The 23469-nt window shown below is 41.0% G+C and overlaps 1 protein-coding gene across 8 annotated transcripts in view; it reads left to right on the forward strand.

Annotated features, from left to right (window-relative positions):
- Nucleotides 1-23469, forward strand: part of LOC126248162 (inositol hexakisphosphate and diphosphoinositol-pentakisphosphate kinase) — a 585218-nt gene that overhangs the window by 306467 nt on the left and 255282 nt on the right. For all 8 annotated transcript variants that reach the window (XM_049948910.1, XM_049948915.1, XM_049948911.1 and 5 more), the window contains exons 9-11: nucleotides 11541-11735; nucleotides 17801-17887; nucleotides 18085-18273. In XM_049948910.1, coding sequence (XP_049804867.1) covers nucleotides 11541-11735; nucleotides 17801-17887; nucleotides 18085-18273 — 471 coding nt within the window. The remainder of the gene's footprint in view (nucleotides 1-11540; nucleotides 11736-17800; nucleotides 17888-18084; nucleotides 18274-23469) is intronic.

Consider the following 23469-nt stretch of genomic DNA (forward strand, 5'->3'; position numbering starts at 1 on the left):
TCGTCCTACTGTTCTAATGATGTTGTCGGTAGGGCGTGTGGATGGGCATCCCACGAGGGCAGTCCTTGTGACTAACCGTCTCAATGTGTCAACTGTCCACTCTCCCCGTTCCCTGCAATGCTCAATGTTTAAGAGTGAGAAGGAAATTCAAGGGTATAAAATGCTTGACTGCCTATTTTCACAAGCTACAAGGAAAATGTTTGAAAGACTTCATTCGACTAATATCGTCTCCAATTTTGTGACTGTCATGTCACAGTCCACACTTCACACAGCAACAAGGGCTCATGTGATACCTTGTGGTGCTGGTCATATTCCAGCGCCTGCCTCACAGTTGGAGGAGGGAACGTGAGCTCCATCGTCCCCTATACCTATAGCACTGGTCACTACCACATCTTCGGTGCGGCCAGAGATGCCTAATCATCCTCTGGCATCAGGGATGAGGACACCTATCAAGGTGGTCACATCTCAGGACAAGGACCAGCAGCCACATGCTGCGGCCTGAATAAAAGTACAGTCCTCTTCTGTCCTGGAAGATAAAATGGGGAAATCTTCACAGAAATCAAAGTCTCAGAAGGATAAGCAGAAAGATGAGCTACTTTCTGAGTCTTCATGTATTCTGCTCCCCTGCCCTGCAGCAGTGAAGCCTATGCATATGGACAACAGATCACGCAATCAGGTGGACCATGACCTGGTAAGCGAATTAATCACACCCATCTTTTCCATTCACCACTTTCTCTGACCTGACTCTAATGTTCCTTTAATGGAGCTGTAATGGCTAGTATTGCCATTTGACTGAACTCTTGTCATTTAATGGCTACTTACTCTATGGTTGGCATAGCACTTCAGGAAACACGGCTTATGGCAACATACCTGCTTGCTCTGAAAATCTTCAAACCTTCTGAACCAGTTGTGTTAATGTCGAGAGAGCACCCGGTGGGATCTGTACCCTCATATGCTCTGACATTTTCAGTGAGCAGGTGCCCCTTACCACTGCCTAGAGGTCATAGCTGTTAGTGTCTACCTGTCAGTTCACATGATAATACGTAATGTTTATCCCCCCCCCCCCCCCCCCCCCCCCCCCGTCAGATGAATGTTTCCATTATCATGAGCTGTTCAAATTAATGGCATGTCTCCATGCCCCCTCCTCTTATTGGGGGGACTTAAATGCCCATAAGCCTCTGTGGGTTGGCGGCACTATGTCTCACAGAGGCCGACTACTAAAACACCTCCTTTCAGAATTGGACGTCTGCCTACTCAACACTGGAGCTGCAACCCATTTCAGTATGGCCCACGGAACGTTTTCAGCTATTGATCTCACAGTTTGCAGCTTAAGTATCTTCCCCCTCATTCAGTGGTACGTCCATGGTGACCTCCGTGAGAGCTACCATTTTCCTATCATTCTGTCCTCCTCCACTCACAGACATCTAGAACATGCTCCACATTTGTTGCTTTCGAAAGCTAATTGGCAGGCTTTCTCCTCTACAGCCACTTTTGCAGTCTGTCGTGTGACAGATAGGTACAGGATACTATCAGTACTATTACTCACACTGCAGCAGCAACGATACACTACAACTGCAGCTCATTCTGTCGAGTGGTGGAATATAAAGCCACAGCTATCAGGAGGTGCTGCAGGGCACTTCACTGACACACATGCCATCCCTCTATCAATAATTTAATAGCATTCAAGAGACTCCAGGTGAAAGCACAGTTTTAATAAAGAAAAGGAAGCAGGAGTGTTGGGAGCAGTATATCTCAACTCTGTGATCCTATACCCTGTTGTCCCAAGTATGGACTAAATTCTCTGCATTTGTGGCAACCACCACCCACAGTGCTTCCTGGCATCCTTGTCAATGGTAACATCTGCACTGATCCTGTGGTACGTGATGAAGGTTTTACGGCACACTTTGCTGAAATGTCCACTTGCAGTAATTACCATCCTCATTTCCTGATGCAGGAACGCTTTATTGAATGCCGCGTGCTATCATTCCATGCACATGGTTCTCTATCATACATTGTTCCTTTTTGTGACTGGAAGCTTCACAGAGCTTTGGCAGAGCATCGAGATATGGCCGCTGGATGTGACAAAATACACAACCAAATGCTCAAATGTCTTCATGCCAACAGCATGAAACATATCCTCAGGCTTTTTAATCACATTTGGCAGCAGGGAGTATTTCCCTCTCAATGGTGAGAAGGTCTTATTATTTCTATCGTGGAACCAGGAAAAGGACCCCCATATTTTAACTAAGAACCAGGCAATCTCTCTGACGAATGGGTTGCGTAAGCTGTTTGAACACATGGTCAGCTGCCATCTTTGTTGGTGCCCTGAAGCCGGAGTGCATATATCAAGATTCCAAAGTGGCTTCCAGGCTTTCTGGTCAACCACAGATCACCTGGTTCATTTGGAATCTGCAGTGTGCAATGCTTTTACGCACCACCAACATTCGATTGATGTGTTCTTTTACCACCTGGTGGCACCACATCCTATCTACACTGCATGAGTGAGGTTTCTGGGCTAGTTTACCCATTTTAGTCCACAATTTCCTATCTCTCTGATTTTTTTTTTTTTCATCTGTCAGCACCCAATATATACAGGAAACTGGAGACCCTCGGGGATCAGTTCTGAGCATAGCTCTGTTCACTATTGTCATCAGTGGTATCGTAAATGCAGTGGGCCCCACAGTCTCTCTGTCACTGTACATGGATTATCTTTGCCTATGTCTCTGCATCACTGCACACCACTGAGCACCAGCTTCAGGGGCTGTCTGCAGAGCCCATGGCTGGGCCCTGAATAATGACTATCAGTTTGCTTCTGAAAAATAATGACTTGTGCATTTTTGTTAACTGGCCGTGCGGGATTAGGCGAGCGGTCTAAGGTACTGCAGTCATGGACTGTGCGGCTGGTTCCGGCGGAGGTTCGAGTTCTCCCTCGGGCATGGGTGTGTGTGTTTGTCCTCAGCATAATTTAGGTTAAGTAGTGTGTAAGCTTAGGGACTGATGATGACCTTAGCAGTTAAGTCCCATAAGATTTCACACACATTTGAACCAGTCACTTGAAGCCATTGAAACTTTCCAATTCTTAGGTGTTTTATTTGACAACAAGCTTACTTGGCTGCCACATGTCTGCTGGCTCAAGGCAACTTGCATGAAGAAGCTGAGTGCTCTCCATTTCCGTAGTCACTCCTCATGGGCAAAGTGCTGATTTGATCCTGCTTGGACTATGGATGTGTTGCCTGTGGGTCAGCAGCAGCATCTGCACTGAGCTTGCTGGACCCTGTTCACCACACTGGCATGTGGTTGGCAGTGGGGGTCTTCCATATGAGCCCTGTTGTCAGCCTCCTGGCAGAAGCCGATGTCCCACTGCAGTGGGTTGGATGACAGCAGCTTCTGGCAAGTTACTCAAGCACAATCTGTCAGATGCCTACCCTCCTAGGTCACTCAACTCTGTTCCACAAACATCAGTTCCAACAGTTTACACATCACCCAAAAATGGGTAGATCATCTAGAATCCGACTCGATATTCTGCTGAAGGACCTCCAACAGCTTTTGTTAGTCTGTGTTCCTTGGGCTCCCTCTTGACACACCCTGTGGGCTGTACCCTGTGCTGTGATATGGATGGACCTCTTTTGTGGCCCCAGGAGGATGCTGATCCTACCCTTCTCCAATACCTGTTTCTCTCTATCCTCCACAATTATTCTAATTTGGTATACATCTACACAGATGGATCGAAAGTGAATGACAGGGTCAGTTATGCTTTTGCACATGTAAGGAGACATGAGAACCAATCTCTGCCGAGTGCCTGCAGTGTATACACTGCAGAGTTGGTTGCCATCTCTCAGGCTTTGCGGTATGTCAAATTCCAGGCCACGACAAACTTGCTGAACTGTAGTGACTCCATGAGTTGCTTAAACGACATAACCGTGTGCTATGCCAAAAATCGTTTGCTTGCCAACATCCAGGATCTACTAGCTGACCTCTGGAAAGACAGTGACCTTCATCTGGACACCAAACCACATAGGCATTCCAGGAAATGAACTCGCCAACCATCTAGCTAAAGAGACAACTACAGGAGGTCAACATGACTTCTGGGTACCGGGCATAACTTATAATTATAACTTCAATGCAATATTTTGAGGCTCTCGGAACTGGAATGGCAGGCTACTACAACCCAAAACAAGTTGAGAATGATTAAAGGGTCCACTAAGGTGTGGTATACATCTTTCCAGGTGTCTCGGAAAGATACCATTGTGTAGTGTCAACTACGCATAGGCCGCACAAGACTCACCCACAATTTCCTTCTGCATCGGGAGGGTCCTCGTCACTGCAGCTGCGGTAGTTTACTGACGATAGTGCATGTTCATGTTGAGTACGCTCTGCTGACCGATTTGCGGCACGCTCTCAGCTTGCCTACCTCAGTACCCCAGACGCTTGCTGATGACATAACAGCCACTACCAAAGTGTTGCATTTCCTGAGGGAGAACTGATTTTACTCCAACCTATAATATTCCTCCGTTTCCAGTGTTATGGGCAGTTATGGGGGAGAGAGCCTCCCCTGTGGCAGGCACCTCCCAAGTGACCACAAATTACTTTCTTCCCCCCTCACATTGTTGTACCTTCAGGCCCTTTTGTACAAGATGTTGCCTGAGTTTTCTCTATTTTTCTTTTACCTATTGTGTTACGACAACTGTCATGCCCTTTTAAACTCCTTGACGCACTTATCTAGTTTTAGCAGCCGAGTCCCAAATTTTTTTCTCGCTTTTTACCTATTTAAGTGTTTCTCTCACGATGATGAGTGACTGATGACCCAGTAGTTTAGTCCCTTCAAACACACATCATCATCATAATCTTTTTCATACTTGAATGATTGCAGCAAACCACATTATTCATGGACTAACATTTTCCCAAATTTTAATTTAATATAACTTTTTGCCGTACTTCTGCCAGTCTCTCTCTCTCTCTCTCTCTCTCTCTCTCTCTCTCTCTCTCTCTCTCTCAGGCTATTACCTGACAATTTCTCAAGTGTTGTCAGGTGGATCTATGTATATCATATGATGTTTTGCAGGGATCTCACACTGTCTAAATAACAATGTGACTCCAATTTGACCCTCTGTAATGCCTGGGAACCAATTTTATTTATAATAAACTAGCAATTATTTAGGGCCAACAGCCTTGCCACAGTGGTAACCGGGAATTTTTTCATCCGGGAGAAAACCGGGAAAAACACGGGAATTTTTTAGAATTCCGGGAATTTCTCGTTGTTTCAGTTTTCTGTTAAATTTTTGTAGTGTCGACTAGTAAGAACTGATACTCTAACAAAGAATTTTAATTAAGCCCGCTACTTCAATGTAATGCTGCAGCAATAAAACATAAACGAGGAACAAAAAACCTAAGTTGCAAAGGAAATGCGCCATTTACAGTAACAAAACACAGTGCACATACAAACGTCTGCCAACAGCAAAATATGTCAAAGGCTTTAGGACGAAGACTATGCAATAATTCGTAACAACAAACTGCTTCCGAGGGGCGTGACGTCACAACTGTTTCACTAGGTTCATTTGAGTAGTTGTGAGCGGGCTTATGCTCACACGCAGTTGAGTCACGTGCGGCTATTGGCTGCACCCAAGGTAACTAGACACGAGCTGTACCAGCAGTAGCGACAAGGAACCAGATGCTACTCGGAAACATTTGTCTTGTGCGCCCAAGCTGCCAGATTCGCACATGGGCAGGGCAGTTTTAGTTGGTGTGGGATGAGGGATAGTCTCCACGTTAACCGTATTTACGTTCAGTGATTTCGGGTCAAACGAAAACAAAACAGATTTCTTTGGCCGGGAGCTATAAAGTGAATTAAAATACATTCACATAATTATGGAAGGCTAAAGCTAGTTTCAGTTTTCTGATTTGATTTTATTTCCTGGTTTTTGGCAACCGGGCGTTAATTGCCTTGCAGAACACTGAAATTATTTTTTTCGATTTGATAAAAAAAATTGGCCTTAGTTATTCTTTTCCTCAGAGGCAGTCAATTTTTTGGGAACACTATTGGCTAGTGTCAAATGATTGTGGAATTTCAAGAGCACATTGTTATCTTTTGGTATGTATGACATTAAGCCATAATAAAGAACTAAACATGAGATAATATGGTACTGGTACTCCAAAAAAATTTGCATCCCGAAAACCACACTGAAAAGTTTGGTATCAGCTTGAGGTGTACGTCTTTGTGAATGTGGACAGACTAATGTGCTATTTAAGTCGAATTATGCATTTTATTATCGTTTGCAAAATTCCGATGCTCTCGGGGTATCCTCTGATGTCCTGTTTCGTTTATGGCATAATGTAAGTTCTCTTAATGTTATATACGTAATGAACATATGGACTACCTACATCATCGTAGCTGCACAGACAGAGTAACACCGTTTTCTGGCGCTTTCTGACAACTGCTGAAACGAATTCTAATAGGTCATGAGAAAATATTGCAATTGGTGGTTTGTAGCTTTTCTTGTAGCTACACTATGTGCATTAATTTATACCATTAACTTTTCCTATTTGTGTGTTTGCGCTACTTAACAGTGATGTTGCTATAGGCTGACAAGATCACGTGTCCTATGCTCTGAATCGCTAAGGTATGTTTACACATGACACATCTTCTGAAAGATGAAAACCGAATTTTGGAAACTGTCTTTCGCTGTCTGAAGCGGATTATGCTAGTGCAGTTAGCTACGGCGCCTGGAAAACAGCAGATCTAGTGTATGATTTAGTCAGCACAGTTGCTATTCCTCTTCCATTAGACGAGGTATAAACAGCTTCAGTCTAATATTTCTACTTACCCTTTACTGTACAATAAGACACTTCATCCATATTAGCCGAAATTTTTAAAAACAAAACAAAACCTGACAGCCCAAGCACGTTTCAATACCGGCTGCATTTACATGGGAGCGAAAATCGATTGCGGAATTGGAAAACAGGCACCAGAAGCGGATTTACAGAACCGATTTTGAAGTGTTTACATGTCACCCAGAAGCGGTATTTGGAGATCAATTTATGAAATCCGGTTTTGGGTGCCCCATGTAAACGTAATGAATATCTGCTACCATCGGCTAGCGAGATCACGTGACATGAGCTATGATTGGCTTACAAAAGCGCATCGCGTTCTTGACTTCAATGTTTCGGAAACTAACTTTCTGTGTTTGGTGGAATTCGATTATATAAATTCGTAATACAAAAATGTGCAGCGTACATGTTGCTGCAAATCAAATATGTTTCAGAAAGGAATTTTTTCTGAGGTTTGTTCCCTAAAGTGGCACCAGCATACAGAACCTTGACCATTCAAAGGATTGATAAGTTTTCCGATTCCGAGGGAAAGTATTCTGTCACTTAACACAGAAAAAAGTGTGTTTTCTTCCAGGAGAAAATGTATTTTTTAACCGGAAAACACCGGATTTTTTTTTCCTTGTCCACGTATTTTTCAGTTTAACAACACAAAATGCTATATTCTCTTTTCTGTGTGAGGTACTGGATGGGTTAAACAAAAGGTTTCGAACGCTAGTTTTGATTTAACTAAGGCGTTTGGTTGTGTTGATCACAAAATATTGCTCCAGAAGCTGGACCATTACGGAATACGGAGTGTAGTTCACAATTGGTTCACCTCTTACTTTAGCAACACACAGCAAAAGTTCATTATTCACTGTGCTGTGTATGATTGTGATGTGGGGTCTGAGTGGGGTACAGTAAAATGGGGCGGTGGGGGGGGGGGGGGGGGGGGGTGCTCCAGGGATCAGTGTTGGGGTCACTTCTGTTCCTTATTTATATAAATGTAAATGATATGCACTCTAGTATTATGGGTAATTCTAAAATATGTTTTTTTGCTGATGACAGTCTAGCTTGGTAGTAGAGGATGTTGTGTGCAACATTGGCTTGGTTTCAAATAATGCAGTTCAAGACATAAGTTCATGGCTTGTATAAAATAAACTAACGCTAAATCACAGTAAGACTCAGTTTTTACCGTTTCTAACACACAATTCAACAAAACCCGACATTTTAATTTCACAGAATGAGCATATGATTAGTGAAACTGAACAATTCAAATTTCTAGGTGTTCAGATAGATAGTAAACTGTTGTGCAAAGCCCAGATTCAGGATCTTGTTCTAACACTTAATGCTGCCATTATTACTATTAGAATGGTATCTGAAGTAAGTGATCATCCGACACAAAAATTAGCCTACTTTGCTTATTTTCATTTGTTTATGTCATATGGTATTATATTTTGGGGAAACTCTTCCCATTCTAAAAGTATATTTTTGTCTCAGAAACGGGTGGTTTGGGCAATAAGTGGTGTAAGTTTGCGAACCACTTGTCGACCCCTGTTCACTATTCTGGGTATTTTGACATTGGCCCTTTCAATATATATATATATTTTCTGTACTGTCATTTCTTGTTAACAATTTCAGCTTATTCCCAAGAATAAGCAGCTTTCACGCAGTTAATACTCGGCAGAAATCAAACCTACATTTGGATCGGACTTCCATAACTCTTGTGCAGAAAAGTGTGCAGTATGCTGCTGCATCCATTTTCAATAAGCTACCACAAGAATTCAAAAATCTTAACAGTAATCTATGCTCTTTCATATCAAAACTGAAGTGCTTCCTCATGGGTCACTCCTTCTATGCTGTCGAGGAGTTCCTTGAAAAATTAAGGTGATTCTTGTTGTATTGTTGATTGCGTTTATTTAAACTTATGGCTTGACTTTTTTGGGTTCATAAACATTTTATTTTTTTCTGTTATTACTTTTATGTTGTAATTTCATGTAGTGACATGGTCCATGACCTTGGAGATTTGCTCCTCAATTTTATCCTACAGAACTTGACATGTAAATAAAAAATAATAATAAATAAAAACTGACTGGGAACTGCTTCAGAAACTTTCCGTGTTCCACAATATGACCCCAGGCCTTGATTACATTGATAATCAGATGATACAACACTTGAATGTTACTCAAAGTCTGCATCTACTCTTTGTCTTCAACCATACTTGCTCGGAGGTGCCTTCCCATCCTGCTGGCATGAGAGTATCATTTCCCATTCCTTAAACCAGGCAAAAACCCAATGACTGACCAGTTAGCTGCCCCAGTTTGCTCTGAAAACTTCTTGAAAGGATGGTTACCCATAGGTAATGCTGGGTTCTCAAATCCCTGGGCCTTTTGTCCCCCTATCAGTGTGGTCTCTGTGAGGGACAATCCTCAACTGTCATTTGGTTAGGTTGGAAACAGTAATCGACAGGATTTTTCTAAATGTCAACACACCATGACAGTGTCTTTTGACCTACATAAGGCATAGGACACCACTTGGTGTCACCACATTTTACTTACCCTACATGAGTAGGGCTTTCGAGGTTCCTACCAATTTTTGTTCATCAGTTTTTATCCCACTGCTTATTCCAGGTTGGAATTGGTGCTTCACTCAGCTGTCCACAGATCCAAGAGAATGGCATCCCACAGGGCTCTGTACTAAGTGTCACATACTTTCTCTTTGCCACTGATGAGCTCTGTCATTCTGTTGATCATCGCTGCACTGTATGTTATTGGCTGTTGCATTTGGTACAACTCCCACTTGATAGCCTCAGCTGAATGCCAGCTCCAGTGTGTCATCCAAAGGGCCTTCACGTGGACACTTTTGTATGATTTCCAGTCCTCTTCTGCAAAAATGCAGGTCATGCATTTCTGTCATCATGTTGCCCATCCTGACCCGGACTCTAGTTGAGTACCTAGTGCTTGGATATTATTGCACAGTCCACTTTTTGGGCCTCTTTTTTGATGAAAAGCTGACTTGGCTGTCCCATATTTGTCAACTAAGTCCTAGTTGCATGTGGAAGCTTAACACTCTCTGCTTCCCTAGCTGCACTTCTCGGGTTGTGGATTCTGCTACTCTTCTTCTTCCCCCTCCAGTGGTATTAAAAGTTGTCCCACAGCCCTCTGCCAGGACCGATCCATTTCAGTATTGTAAAGTTCCAGATGCCCCCGTAACCTTTCAGCACTTGTTATGTTCAGTTCCACAGGAGCTTTGGGTTCTGCCCTCTTTTATACTGACAGCTCTAAAACCGTAGATAGGATGGGGTATGCTTTTACATCTCGTGCTGGTCAGGAACACCATTTCTTGCCAAGAAAATGTAGTATTTTTATGGAGGAGCTGATAGCTCCCTTGTATTAAACAGGCATCCCATGACCACATCTTAATAGATAGTGATGCAGTGAGGAGTCTCTAGGCCATTAACCAATGTTACTCTTGTCACTCTATATTCAGACCTTCTCACTGAACTTTTTCATACTGCCTGCCTGATTGGTTGTCTTTTTCTGGGTCCCAAATCATATAGGTATCCCAGAGAATGAAATGGCTGACCATTTGCCTACAGGATTGATACCATCAGAACTAGCCCTTGGCCATAATGAAAACATACCTGAAGTGATTGCAGACAGGAGCAACACGACCCAAAGCAAATGTTTTAAAATGTAGACACCCAGTACCTTCTAACCTGTGAGATCCAAAAAATACATGTGTATTCTTGCCTTGATAACCAAACTCAGTGCTGCTTCAAGAACTTCAGCTCAGCAGCTCTTAATATAGCTAATCTAACCTAGTCCTGCTAACCTGATGTTTTCTGTAATATATTTACATTTTTTTTTCTGTTAGTTGCTGTAAATATTAAAAGTGCTGTTAGTGTACTTGTCTGTTCTGTTCCCATAAAATTTAATTATTTTTACTTTTAATTTGTAAACTGATGCTTCTGACAAGGAAAATCCAAACAATAGAGCCCCTATTACCAATGTGGATACTGCAAAGAGAGCTGACATTATTATAAATTATGTAAGCAGAGTAGCTGAAGTTATGCAATTTGTATATGCAGGCTGCTCTGTTTCCAAAATTAGCATAGTACTGTTGACATGTGTGAAATGCTAGTTGCAACATGTGCTGTTTAAGGAACTCGTACCACAGATAGAAAATAGCCTGTCCTAAATGATGCAATATCTCAGTATAACGACAAACTCTTAAGTACAAGAACAGCTGTTTAAGGCATTAAGTGGCCAATTTGAGCAAAATGGTTTTGCCATTTTTATAATTCACTCTAGCCTCATGCAGCACATCTCATTATGCATTATTACTATTAACATTTTCCCATTCAGTAAGATAAAAGTGAAATGGACCTTGTATGGTGACCATATTGGCACCAAGGCATCACAGGAAAAAAAAAAGTTCAAAAACCTTTTTAACAGAGCTGTCTTGCAAAAAAACTAATTGAGCCAGTTAACATAATGGCTCATATTGGAGAGCAGGAGGCTTAAAATCTATTTTATCATCCTCATTTACGTTTCCCATTGTTTCAAAAACAAAAGATAAATTCCGTGGTGGGTCCTTGAAAAAGATCATACTGATTTCCTTTGGAACAGAGCTTTTGCTCCATCAGTGATGACCTCAACATTGTGTAAGCTCTCTCCCTCCTTTATTTGGACTATTTGTATACTTAAGAGAATGACGTGGATGTTTTTATTTTTCAGAGCCAATGGAAAATCTTTTGTTTGTGATGTGAATGGATTTAGTTTTGTAAAAAATTCTAACAAGTATTATGATGACTGCGCCAAAATATTGGGCAATATGATTCTTCGTAAGCTTGCCCCAACACTCCATATACCTTGGTCTATACCATTCCAACTTGATGATCCACCAATTGTGCCAACAACTTTTGGAAAAATGTGAGTAATTACATTATATTGTACTTTGGCATATTAAAGTATTATGTATATATTTGAATGTTATGTTTACTCTTATTGTTTTTATGTATATGCTGTATAAATCAGTGCTCAGGGGCCAAGCATTTATTTGCCGGGTACAGGTTTGCTGAACCCGGAGTTTCCAAGTTGGGGGCTGCCAAGCGCTACCAGTCCTTGTAAACAGTGTACATGCTTCAGCAACCACTGTATTGCACAGGGGTGGAATGTTGTGTACCACAGGGAATGGGGACCTTGGCTTTACCACCCAAGTTTTGAGGCTAGAAGAAACCTCTATAAAAATCCTCTCAATCAGAAGGTGTGCTGCATGCCGATGAAAATGACTGTTGAGATGGAACAGTCATTATGAGGGAATCCCTGGGGAATCTACCACACCTCAGTTATATAAGACTTACTCAGGTGAATGGGACTCTAAGTGGACCCTTTTTTCTCTAGCTGCTCGTGTTACCAAGATGGAATCCTCAAAATTTTCTCCTCCACCACCCAGGAAAAAGGGTGGGCCTGTGGTAGGTACCAACACCCAATGGCTCTAGAGCCCCATGTGTCGAGTCCTCTAGAGTCTGGATTTGTTCAGGGTAGTTCAGTTTTTAGTAACAGAATGCATGCTGTAGATCAGAATGTGTTTTGGATAGTTACAGGAAGAGGGGGAAGCTTTGAGACAGTTTATCGTTTCTACATTCGAAAGGGTTGAGAGGGCATAGCAAGTCCATTAAAATCTGTCGATCTGTTGCACAGTGGGACTGCTGGTTGAAGCCTCTACTTTTCAACAAGTAACAAACCTGCAGAAAGCAAAAAGCGTGGTGGAATATACCATTGAAACTAAACCTCAAACTACAGCAAAGGTCGTGTGATGTGCAGGAATCTGGTGGAAGTTCCAAAAGAAGAACTGGAAGTTGATTGGGCCCAAGAAGGCTTTGTTGACTTGCAGAATGTCATAAAAAGGGTGAGGTGATATGGTCAAATCTGTTTGTTGATCACTTTCAATAGCACGGAGCTCCCAGAATATGTCAATGCAGATTTTCTTTGTCTAAATATGCGGCATTTTTGCCCCACCTAATGCACAGCTTTAAATGCCAGCACTTTGGGCACACTAATCTTGGATGTAATGGAGAAGCCACTTGTGGCAAATGTGGTAAAGCTGCCCATGACAGAGTTGTTTGTTGTTGTTCTTTCAAGTGTGTGTATTGCTATGGTGATCGCCCTGTCTGGAGTAGTGACTGCAGCATATAATGTGAAGAACAGAAGATATAGGAGCTTAAAACTATGAAGTGCATCTCGTATGGTCTGCCAAAAAGATGTGAAAGGCCATGATTCCCCCCAATGTTTGCTGCCTCATTTGCTTCAGTTCTTAAACAGCCAGTTCAGAAAACCAGTGCTGCTACATAAACAGAAGTTACTAGTACCTACATTTGCCAATGCAGTTGTGCTGTTACAGTTACTTTGAAGCCTCTACCTCCACCCCAGAACATCAGAAAAGGCCATGGTTGCTGATGTTGTGGAGCTCCCTGCACCTTAAAAGATTCAGTGTTGTCCACTGTCCAAGTGCTGCCGTACTTGTGTCTCTGAAGCCTCCACAAGCCAAAAAAGTCCAAGGCATTTGCTGATAGATGGGAAGTAAGCTGTCCAACATTGTTGAAGTCACTATCTCTGACATCTCGTCTTCAGAGCTGATGGACATTGATGTCTGCCTGGGGCATTCATCTCGCCCCAAGAATAAGCCTCCACCCATTAGAGGCTTCCCTCCCTGGTGGAAAGGCAGGGTAAAAGTGCTACTCCCCCCACCAGTCACTTATGACTCCCATACTACAGTGGAACATTAATGACTTCAGAACACATGTGGAGGAACTAAACCTATAGCACAGGAATGACGCTGTGCTTGTGTTTGCAGGAAACTCGTGTTAAAAGTGTCTGATGCCCTAGTACTAGGGGCTAAACACTTCATTGGGAGAACAACTTGATTGGGGAAAGAGCCCAAAGGAGGGTTCACTGCATTTGTCAATAATGTGCACCACTGCTCTGCTCTGCTCTGCTCTTTCCTTGGCTACTGACTTGCAAGCAGCTGCAGTTGGAAGTTGTTTGTCAGAGGATCACTGTTTGCTCACTGTATTTACCTCCGCAAGGTGCAATAGACTCAGAGGCTCTCACAAATCTTATATACTAACTCCCCTGGCCATTTCTCATACTGGTAGACTGCAATGCCCATCAGGTATTGTAGGACTCAATCTCTACCTGCCTACGGTCAGATTTTGGAGAGCTTGGCGATGTTTGATGAGTTGTGCTTCCTCAACACAGACACTTCCACTCATTTTTGTGCTGCTACTTGGTCATCCTCAGCCATCAACCTCTCTTTCTGCTCTCCAGCCTTTGTGGTCTCTGTTCTGTAAGAATTCATTGATGACCTTCATTCCAATGACCACTTCCCACTCTAGAAACAGGGGTGCCCCTAAACAACAGCTGGAGATATCGCAAACAGTGGCAGAGCATTTTGCACTGCTACCGCCACTGCCAGCCGGGAACAGTGTTCCGTCATCACCGTGGAGAGGATTGAGTTGAACTTCTGGTCACTATTTCAGAGTCTGTGAACTGCCCATTCTCCATGTGCTCAGTGCCAGGTTGTGACCAAATCCATTACAGCACCCTGCAGCACTTGCAAATGTGTCAAAGGAAATCCTCTTTAATTCTCTAGGGCTGACAGGCCAATATCCTGACTTGTTGTGAGAGGCAATTTCAATACCTCTCCTCAAACATGAAAGAACCGAACATGTACCGGCAGTTATCAGAGTGTCACTTCCACGAGTTGAATAGGAATAACTCTAGAGTGCATGGTCAACCATTGTCTGGCCTGGATATTAGAGATGAGGCAACGTTTGTACGTGCACGCTTGTTTTAATCATTCTTGCCAGATATTTACTTTCCATGAACTACATATTTGGGACATCATTCTCCCTATCAAAGACTGTGTGACGTTTCTGGGCCTCATTTCTGACTTAAAACTGTCATGGTTACCACACCTAAAGGACAAGAAGGCAAGAGCCGCAATGCACTAAATATCTTGAAATGTCTTAGTCACATATCTTAGGGAACAGAGAAGGTGCACCTGCTCCAGTTGTATTGGGCCTTCGTATGCTGGACTGTGGGTGCACAGTGTACAGGTCAGTGCGGCCATCTTGCATGAAGGTAATTGACTCTACACACCATGAGGTGATCAGCTGGGACACAGGAACATACAGGACCAGCCCCTATAACCAGGCCTTGTGCTGGTGCCAGAGAAACACCAGTTATGAACTGCCGGCAACTCCTCACAGTGCATCAGGCATGTGCATTCCTCATTACCCCAACTTCCCCAGCATACCGTACCATTGTTTGTCCAGCTATGGAATGCCTCTTTAACAGTCATCTGTGGACAACTGGGCCATTTGGGACCTGTGCAAAGTGTGTGCTGGCGTCCCTTGGTGTGGGGCACAACAGGCTCAAGTATGGGGTTTTAGCTGACTGCCACCCTGGTTACTGTAGAGGCCCAGAGTAATTCTAGATTTAGTGCAATACATGACAAATTGCACTCTTGATTATGTTTTTAATACAATATTTTCTGATACTTTAAATGAGCATCACCACAAACTAAACAACTAAGCTCTGTCCAAAGAGGCCTCGAAAGACCCCAAAAGTATCAATTGACCACTGTGTCATCATCATCATCATCATCATCATGTGATAGACATTATTAGATGAAGATATGGAGGGTGTAATGTAATTAACTGTCAGAGATAAAGTTTATCTCATGTGAAAAGTACGATGCCCACAGTTAAAGAGTTAAGGTAATTTCATTGTGTTGCCAGAAAATGTGTTTAATTTATTTAATTATGAATATTTTCTTTTATGATAAATAATGGATTCGTTTAAGATGTTAAATGCTGTATATTTATATGTATTTATTTATATGTGTCTTTGGAATTTATTAAGGTCAGTAGACCAAAGAATATCTAGAATGCAGGAATGTCTGCAACTTCCAGGCACATGTTGGCTTGCCCGCTACTTCTTTGTCTGTATTGGAGGGAGATGGATGTGTTTATGTGGCAAGTGCAGTATAATGGATTTAGAGTATCAATGTTCATAGTGAAAATGATGTAGTTACTAACAAAAAGTACGAATAAATATAATTTTTAGCTGAAAGTATTTCAGATCCGGTAGTGTTTATTTCAAACAAGAAGAAAACCCAGGCCATGCTTGTTGGAATGATTATTTTGTAGACAAAACTTCGAGAACCCCCTAGACAAATGAGACCTGCAGTGTGTAATCTTTCAGCAGCTACTAAAAAATAAGGCTTGCTGAAATTGTGCTGGAACTAGTCGTATTAGTCTCATTCAAAACATGTGGTGAGAGTGGTCCTACCACAATATACCGCATAAGGTTCCACAATTTTTCAGTTATCTAAGAAACGAGATAGATAACAACCAGTACAATGGGCACATGGACAGCATACCACTCTTCCACTCATTGTCCATTTTTGTAACCTGAGCTGCTAATTCTCACTTGAATAGCTCCTCAATTGGCCCCACAAGGTGTGAGTGCAACCCCACTTGCTGACAGCACCTGGCACATGTAGATGATCACCCATCTGAGTGAGAGCCAAGCCCGACAGCGCATAACAGAGCTTAATGTCGGTGATCTGATTGGAACCAGTGTTACCACTGTGGCAAGGCTGTTGGTAGCACAACAACTAGGTAACTGTATTCACGGACAAAGCTAAGCAGGGCAATTGCATTGGCTGCTCTTTTGTTTTCCCCGATTGTATCATCAAGATTTGGTTGCCTCCAGACTTCACCGTCTTCGATGCTGAATTTTCTGCAATCTTGAGAGTGCTGGAGCAGATGAGATGCACCATGCCTGTTAAATTCCTTGTGTGTTCAGACTCCATGAGTGTGCTTAAGTCTCTGTAGTGCTTGTATCCAGCTGATAAAGTAGTCTGGCATATCCTGTCTCCAAGTACAAAGGCTGGGGAGGAGGGGTCTTTTTGCTGGGAGCCAGGGCACATGGGGTTTGTGGGGTACGAAAGGACAGACGTAGCAGTGAAGGCGGCACATCGTGATCCACAGTTAGTTCAGTGTGCTGTGCCCCTGCATAATATCACATCGCTGTTATAAAAGAGTCGCATGTCGATTGGAAGAAAAGGGGCTAGAAGTGACGTGCAGGTGGCACGAGATGCTCCTTATTTGTCTTTGCATAGGCCACAGCCCTATGATGCGTGGCTTCTTGCTTCAGCGAGGGGGATCCTCCAATGTGTGGTGATTGTGGGGTACAGATCAGTGAGCACAACATTATACCTGACTACATTTTATTTTCAAGCCAAAGAGCAGTGGCAGATTTGCTGACAGATCTAACCTCTATTTTAAGTGACAGACAAATGAACGTTGTGAGAGTTTTAAGGTTTTGCGATATGCCCAACTTGTTTCATAAGATTTTAGAGTGATGTTCTTAATGGGTTAACTGAGTAATTGGCTCACCAATGGTTTTTGTAAGAGGTCAGCCAGTCACATTTCCCTTTGCTGTTATTTAAGCTCTACTGTTTTAATCCTAGGTGTAGCACCTTTCACCCTTTCTCCATTGTCATACAGCATATGTGGACCAACGTGAGTGAGATAGGAGCGAGTGACATTTTGTAGGTTTGCTCCCAACTGTGTGATAACATTTTTAACCATCTCCTGATATTTTTTTGTGTTAATATTTGCCAGGGCACTGATGATCTCACTGTTGGGTGCCTGTAAACTACACACACACACACACACACACACACACCCTGTAAAATCCAGTATTTGAATTGTGTAGGTAAATATTGTAGTAATATCATCATCTCATACACTCTGTTTTCCACCTGATTTGTTCAAAGAATTTTAGTTGAGAGGTCAATGTAAACAGGAATCTTTATTTATTATTTTCAAGTTGTCTTAGCAGCGAAACATTATCTTACTACTATACTGCTTTAGTAACTTACAAATTTTAATACTTAATTCAAACATCTTCTAATTTTGTAGGATGGAGCTGAGATGTGTTGTTGCTATTATTAGACATGGAGATCGGACTCCAAAACAGAAAATGAAGGTTGAAGTTCGACATCCAAAGTAAGTTCCATTTTAAATTGTGAAATTTGCAATGTGAATATTCCTGGTCCCATTCTAGAAAAGAATTACACAATGTGTGTTACCTACTTTGGCACTAAATTACGTTATTTACATATAATTTCCTTGCCATATAATTAATTAGTTAATTTGTCTTAAAACAAAGTTTTCCCATTCTTTTTTATTTGCATTGTTTACAGGTTTTTTGAGATATTTGAAAAGTACGATGGTTATAAAGATGGCCATGTCAAACTGAAACGTCCAAAACAGCTGCAGGAAATACTGGACATTGCTCGATCTCTTCTGAGTGAGATTGAGCTAAGAGAAGCTGATCCAGAAATTGAAGAGAAGCAAGGAAAATTAGAACAACTGAAGAGTGTTTTGGAGATGTAATTATGAATTAGATATTTTTTTGTAGAAAAATATTTTGTGTTTCAGTATGGCTGTTCGTTACTCCTTGGTTGGTCTTATACTTACATCTGTTCCCTTCTCTGTAAAGACCTCCTTGGGAAGCTGCACTCTAATCTCTTAGACATTGTATTTTGAAGGAGAGCTCAAATTGCTGTCCTGATATTCAGATGAAATTTTTTCATTGTTCCCATACATCATTTCAGGGACCATTCCTTTGAAAAGACACCTTTCTCCATCATGTGTGCTCTGTTTCTATGGGTCTCACTGTCTGAGAGTTTACACCCTACCCTTCCTTGCTATACCATCTGATCTTATCATTTTTATATCTCAATAATTTTGCAGATAATAAACAGTTAAAAAAAACTTCTCAAAATTTTGGTACTTTCTATAGATTTTCTGCAGAAGGGCCTTATATTAATCTTATGTAACTGCTAGAAGATAATTGACACCATCAGTGTGCTGACTCGTTGGCTGCCCTGGAGACTGCAACGAAGAACAGTTGACATTCAGACTGTGACATACTAATTATTATGTATCAGCTTCATTTCTTGAGATGATGATGATTTATGTCAGTTCACTGAAGTTTGCATGAAGTTAATATTCCTGTACGTGAAGCTTACTCAGTAATATTTAGAGGTAGTGAAATAATAACAGTTATGGTAATATACTAGGGACTAATTGTGTAAGCAGTGCTGACTGGAATTTGGCTTTAGTTCAGAAGCTTAATTCCATTCATGACTCTACTCTGTTGCATAATACTTAACTTGCATCAATTGAATGAGGTTCAGTGTTGATCTAAATTACCACTTGTCAACACCACTAAAATAAGCTATCAGTATGATTATTGTGCTTCAACTGCAGATATTAATTATATATCATAGATTCACAAAATTTATTATTGAAGATTTGGTGTTGCAAAGATGGAGGAAAATAAGCAGAAAAAGGTGCTGTTCAAACTTCCTCACCACTGATAAAGATTTCTGCTGGAAATTATTTTGAGTCAGTATAAAGACACAGTAGAGGGCAAAAAAAGTGATAATGTTTCTGTGCCAACAAAGAAAAGGCATGGAAGTAAGTTGCCATTGATTGTAATTCACTGAAAGTCAGGACAAATCATGACAGGAAAAGTTTAATGTGTTTTGACAATATAAAGAAAGGGGTCAAGAAAGCAACTTGGTAGTTTGTACACTAACAAACATTACCAGAGGCAAAATAAGTGGTAAGTGGGAGGAAAAAAAATCTGAAAAGTGGCCTGGGACCAAACTTCAGACCTTTTGTATGATAGTCGAGTGTGTAACCACTGAGCCACCAGTAGCATCTTTGCATCACCACTCGCTGATAAGTTTGAATTTGCTAATTGAATTATGTATTTTTACTACTTTTGTTCATTAGTGTGTGTGTGTGGGGGGGGGGGGGGGGCGGCAAGGCACACATGCACAGTTTTTGTAGTGGTTTAAGCATGGATAGTTCAAAAATTTAGTACAAATTTATTGCTATTTGAGCCTAGAGAGCTTTTTTCTTTTAGATCCTAGAGAGTATATTGGTAAGAAATGTCCAGTCACTATTGGCTGTTGTCAAACATCGTATACTTTACTGTTCACTGCAAATAGTTTGGATTTCACCTTACTACTCTGCCACTGAGTGTCTGTGAAATGCTTTTAAACTAATCACATTAATTGCAAATCATCTACATAAATTTTGAGGCATCAGTTACTATCTGCACTCATTACATACAAAGGTCATAGTTTCCTTAAATGAACCATACAGATTGAAACATTTATTTCGTGCTTCAGCAGTGTGGAAGTGCCATATTCACATATTTACTTACCTTTTTTGTGTTAACAATTACCTCTTTATTATTTATTTCTTTTCAGTATATTTTTGTGCAAAACAGAATCAGTTCCTCTGTAGCGTTACTAGGTTGTTAGCTGATGATTGCAGTTGAACTTGAGTTGATCCGCAAAATTTTGTGTTTCAAAGATGATTGAAGTTCACAGTGACATAATTTGAGATTGCTGTTTGTACAATGCCTGTTTTCAAGTTCAGTTTGATTAGAGTTCATTTTTTCTGCTAATCTGAGATCAATTGCTTCACCCCTAGGTGTGTTAAAAATGACAGACATTTTAGTTTTTGGAAATAATTTTATTTATTCATCTACATCAATGTCATCCACTTCAAAATAGTCCTCATTAGGCATTATTCATGTGCACCAGGACATTGTCCAATCTTTGAAACATTCCTGGAACTCAGTCATTAGAAAGCTTTTAGTTCTCTCGACTGTGGTAAAATAAGAGAAATCTGAGCTTGCACAGAAAGATTTACATTCTCATTTTTCCAACATGCCATTCAGGAGTGGAACAGTTGAGAAATAATCTAAAGTTGTTCTATGAACCCTCTGCCAAGTGCTTTTAAGTGTGAATTGCAGAGTAATCGTGTAGATTTATGTGTAGGGGTGGATGTATGATGATAGTCCTTTAACATTGTCTTTATTTTTGGGAACAGAAAAGTGTCTTAGGGTACCACATTTAGTGAATATGCAGGCTTGGCCATCTTTATTGTTTTTGGCCAGAAATTCCCAAAGTAGCAACGAAGTGTGAGCTGGTGCTTTATCATGGTGCAGAAGCCTTGAATTGTTTCACCTCAGATCTGTGCTTATTTTCTGGTTGTTTGACACACAGCACTGAACTTGTAAGTAGTAGTTATTATTGATCTTTCAACCTTGTGGTGCTACTAAAGGGCATAACATTTGAATTGCTTGTCAGCCTCACCAATGTGCAGCCATTAACAGCACAGTTTCACTAAGATTTATAACTTATTCTACCAGCTGAACTTCCAGGGAATTGTTGTTAGAGATGTGGCTCAAACCCAGTATCTCATCAGACTCTGTCTTCCCTATTGATGCTTCTAAGGCTTGAGTGCATAACTCATTTGGGGCACTGTGGATCCATATTTTTTCTCTGATTTAAAACTAGTTATTAAATACATAATGTCAATAGTGGAAAAGATGCAGAGTCATTGTTACTCAAGAAAAGTATCTAATCATTCAATTTTAATTAGAGTTATCTATAAATAACTCAAAATTGATGTAATATAATACTTATTATAACAATCATGTCACAGTAAGAACATATAATTGTTATGGATGATACAAATATAGAATTGCAACTAAAATCCTGGTTTTTAGAGTATTTAAGGCTATTGTTTCCCTGTACCTCTGGATCCAATGCTTCTTGTGACACGCAGCTACATCCTGATAGATAAAATAACTTTTAAGAGGACAGACAAATTAATTTGCATCAGTCAGAACTCTGCTCATGGCCTTTCTGCAGATGCAATATTTTTAATCTATGCCATGCAGACTGAGAGAGAGAGAAATGTCACCTAACACTATCCATAAACTTAAAATGGGTTAACCGTGAAGCCTTACTTAAGGACTAGTTACATAGCCCACAGCAGATTACAGCATGTAAAATGGGGCACTGCAAATAAAGTGACTATTCTAAAGAGCGCCCCAGACCTCTGCTCTGTACCAACATTTCAAGACTTTAATGTTACCTATTGCCCTTTGTAAATGAATTTGTAATGTTTTAACACCACTGAAGTCCAGATCCATGGGGTCATCAATGAAATATGACACTTAGCACTGAAGGAACATTTATTATGAACACCGACATACTGCCAGAACAGAACTGAAATCTTGGCCGGAGAGTATTACTTTTTATCCAAGCATAGAATATTCCAGTATATACAAACATTACTAACGTGTAAGTTATTTCAAGAACGGTTCCAGAAATGTAAGTACTAAATAAAAAATAATTGCTGGGGGCCAGGTTTCAGCTGATGACTTGCAGTGTGTCAGCCAGCATTGCTAACCACTATGCCACACTGTATGTACCACATATTGCTACATTGATTTCTCTTCTGGAGGAACAGTGACAAGTTGTTTCAGAAGTTCTCATTGAAGCTGACTACAGCACCCTGGATGTAGGCCTTGTCAATAGTCATTGGTATGCCGGCTCTGGTAGATTCTCACATTCTGGTTATGTTGTTACATTGTCTTCACTATGGTGAGCAGCAAATCAATATTGGTAAACATTTCTGGAATACAGTGATCAATTAATTATTATATTTAGATTAAAGTTCAGTCTTGATCACGTTATGTCTGTTTTAATGAGTAACCGGTTTCGGTTTTTTTTCTTCTTCTTTTTTTTTTTTTTTTTTCTTCTATAAAACCATCTTCAGACCCATTGGCTCCTTTGGGCTGGTAGGTGGAGCTCTCCTTGCTGCTGTGCAGTCAACAGCACAGCAGCAAGGAGAGCTCCACCTACCAGCCCAAAGGAGCCAATGGGTCTGAAGATGGTTTTATAAAAAAAAAAAAAACCGAAACCGGTTACTCATTAAAACAGACATAACGTCATCAAGACTGAACTTTAATCTAAATATAGCAAATCAATATACCTCTTCTCAAATATTCTCTATTACCTTCTGATGTATGGGTATAACATCCATAGAGGCTATTGCCTGCTTATTTAGTCCAACAGTTCTGGTGACAATAAACTGCTGTATCTCTTCTCTTGCTGGATGATGTAAGAGAGAAGCGAAGTCATAGTAGTCTTTCATAATTGCCATATGGACCACAGACAGGAGTTGGTCATGCTTCTTTCATCCAACTCTTCTTCTGTTGTATTTCCATGGTGAGCTGACATCACTTGATGAATTCCTTGGTTGTTGTGAAATGCTTTATTAAAAGAGCTTGGTACATGTGTTGTGTGACCATTTTCATTGAGTGTGAAATTTTATCAGCTTCTGCCATATTCAAATTTACTTACAGTGTGGTTTAGGGCAAAGCATCCTGTATGTAGGCCTGAGTTTCTCTCAGCATACACAGTGTTCAAATAACTAAGGCAATGCAGCTGGATGATTTCATCAACAACTGCAAAACTGGCAGTGCATATGGGAATATTGGCGGTCGTCAGTGATGTCTCCCGGCCTGCATTCTTGTAAGTTATTTGAATGTCCTGTGCATAGTATTATGTTATTTCCTCAAGACAGTCCCTATTTTTTAATTGCTCTTCCTCTAAGCAGATTTGCTGTTGATTATCACATAATGTTTCCTTTACTTTTGTATGGAATTTGCCCCAGCTATTGAGCTTTTCTTCATGGTATGTGAATCA

The sequence above is a fragment of the Schistocerca nitens genome, chromosome 3, assembly GCF_023898315.1.
Source record: "Schistocerca nitens isolate TAMUIC-IGC-003100 chromosome 3, iqSchNite1.1, whole genome shotgun sequence".
In the NCBI taxonomy this organism is placed as follows: Eukaryota; Metazoa; Arthropoda; class Insecta; order Orthoptera; family Acrididae; genus Schistocerca; species Schistocerca nitens.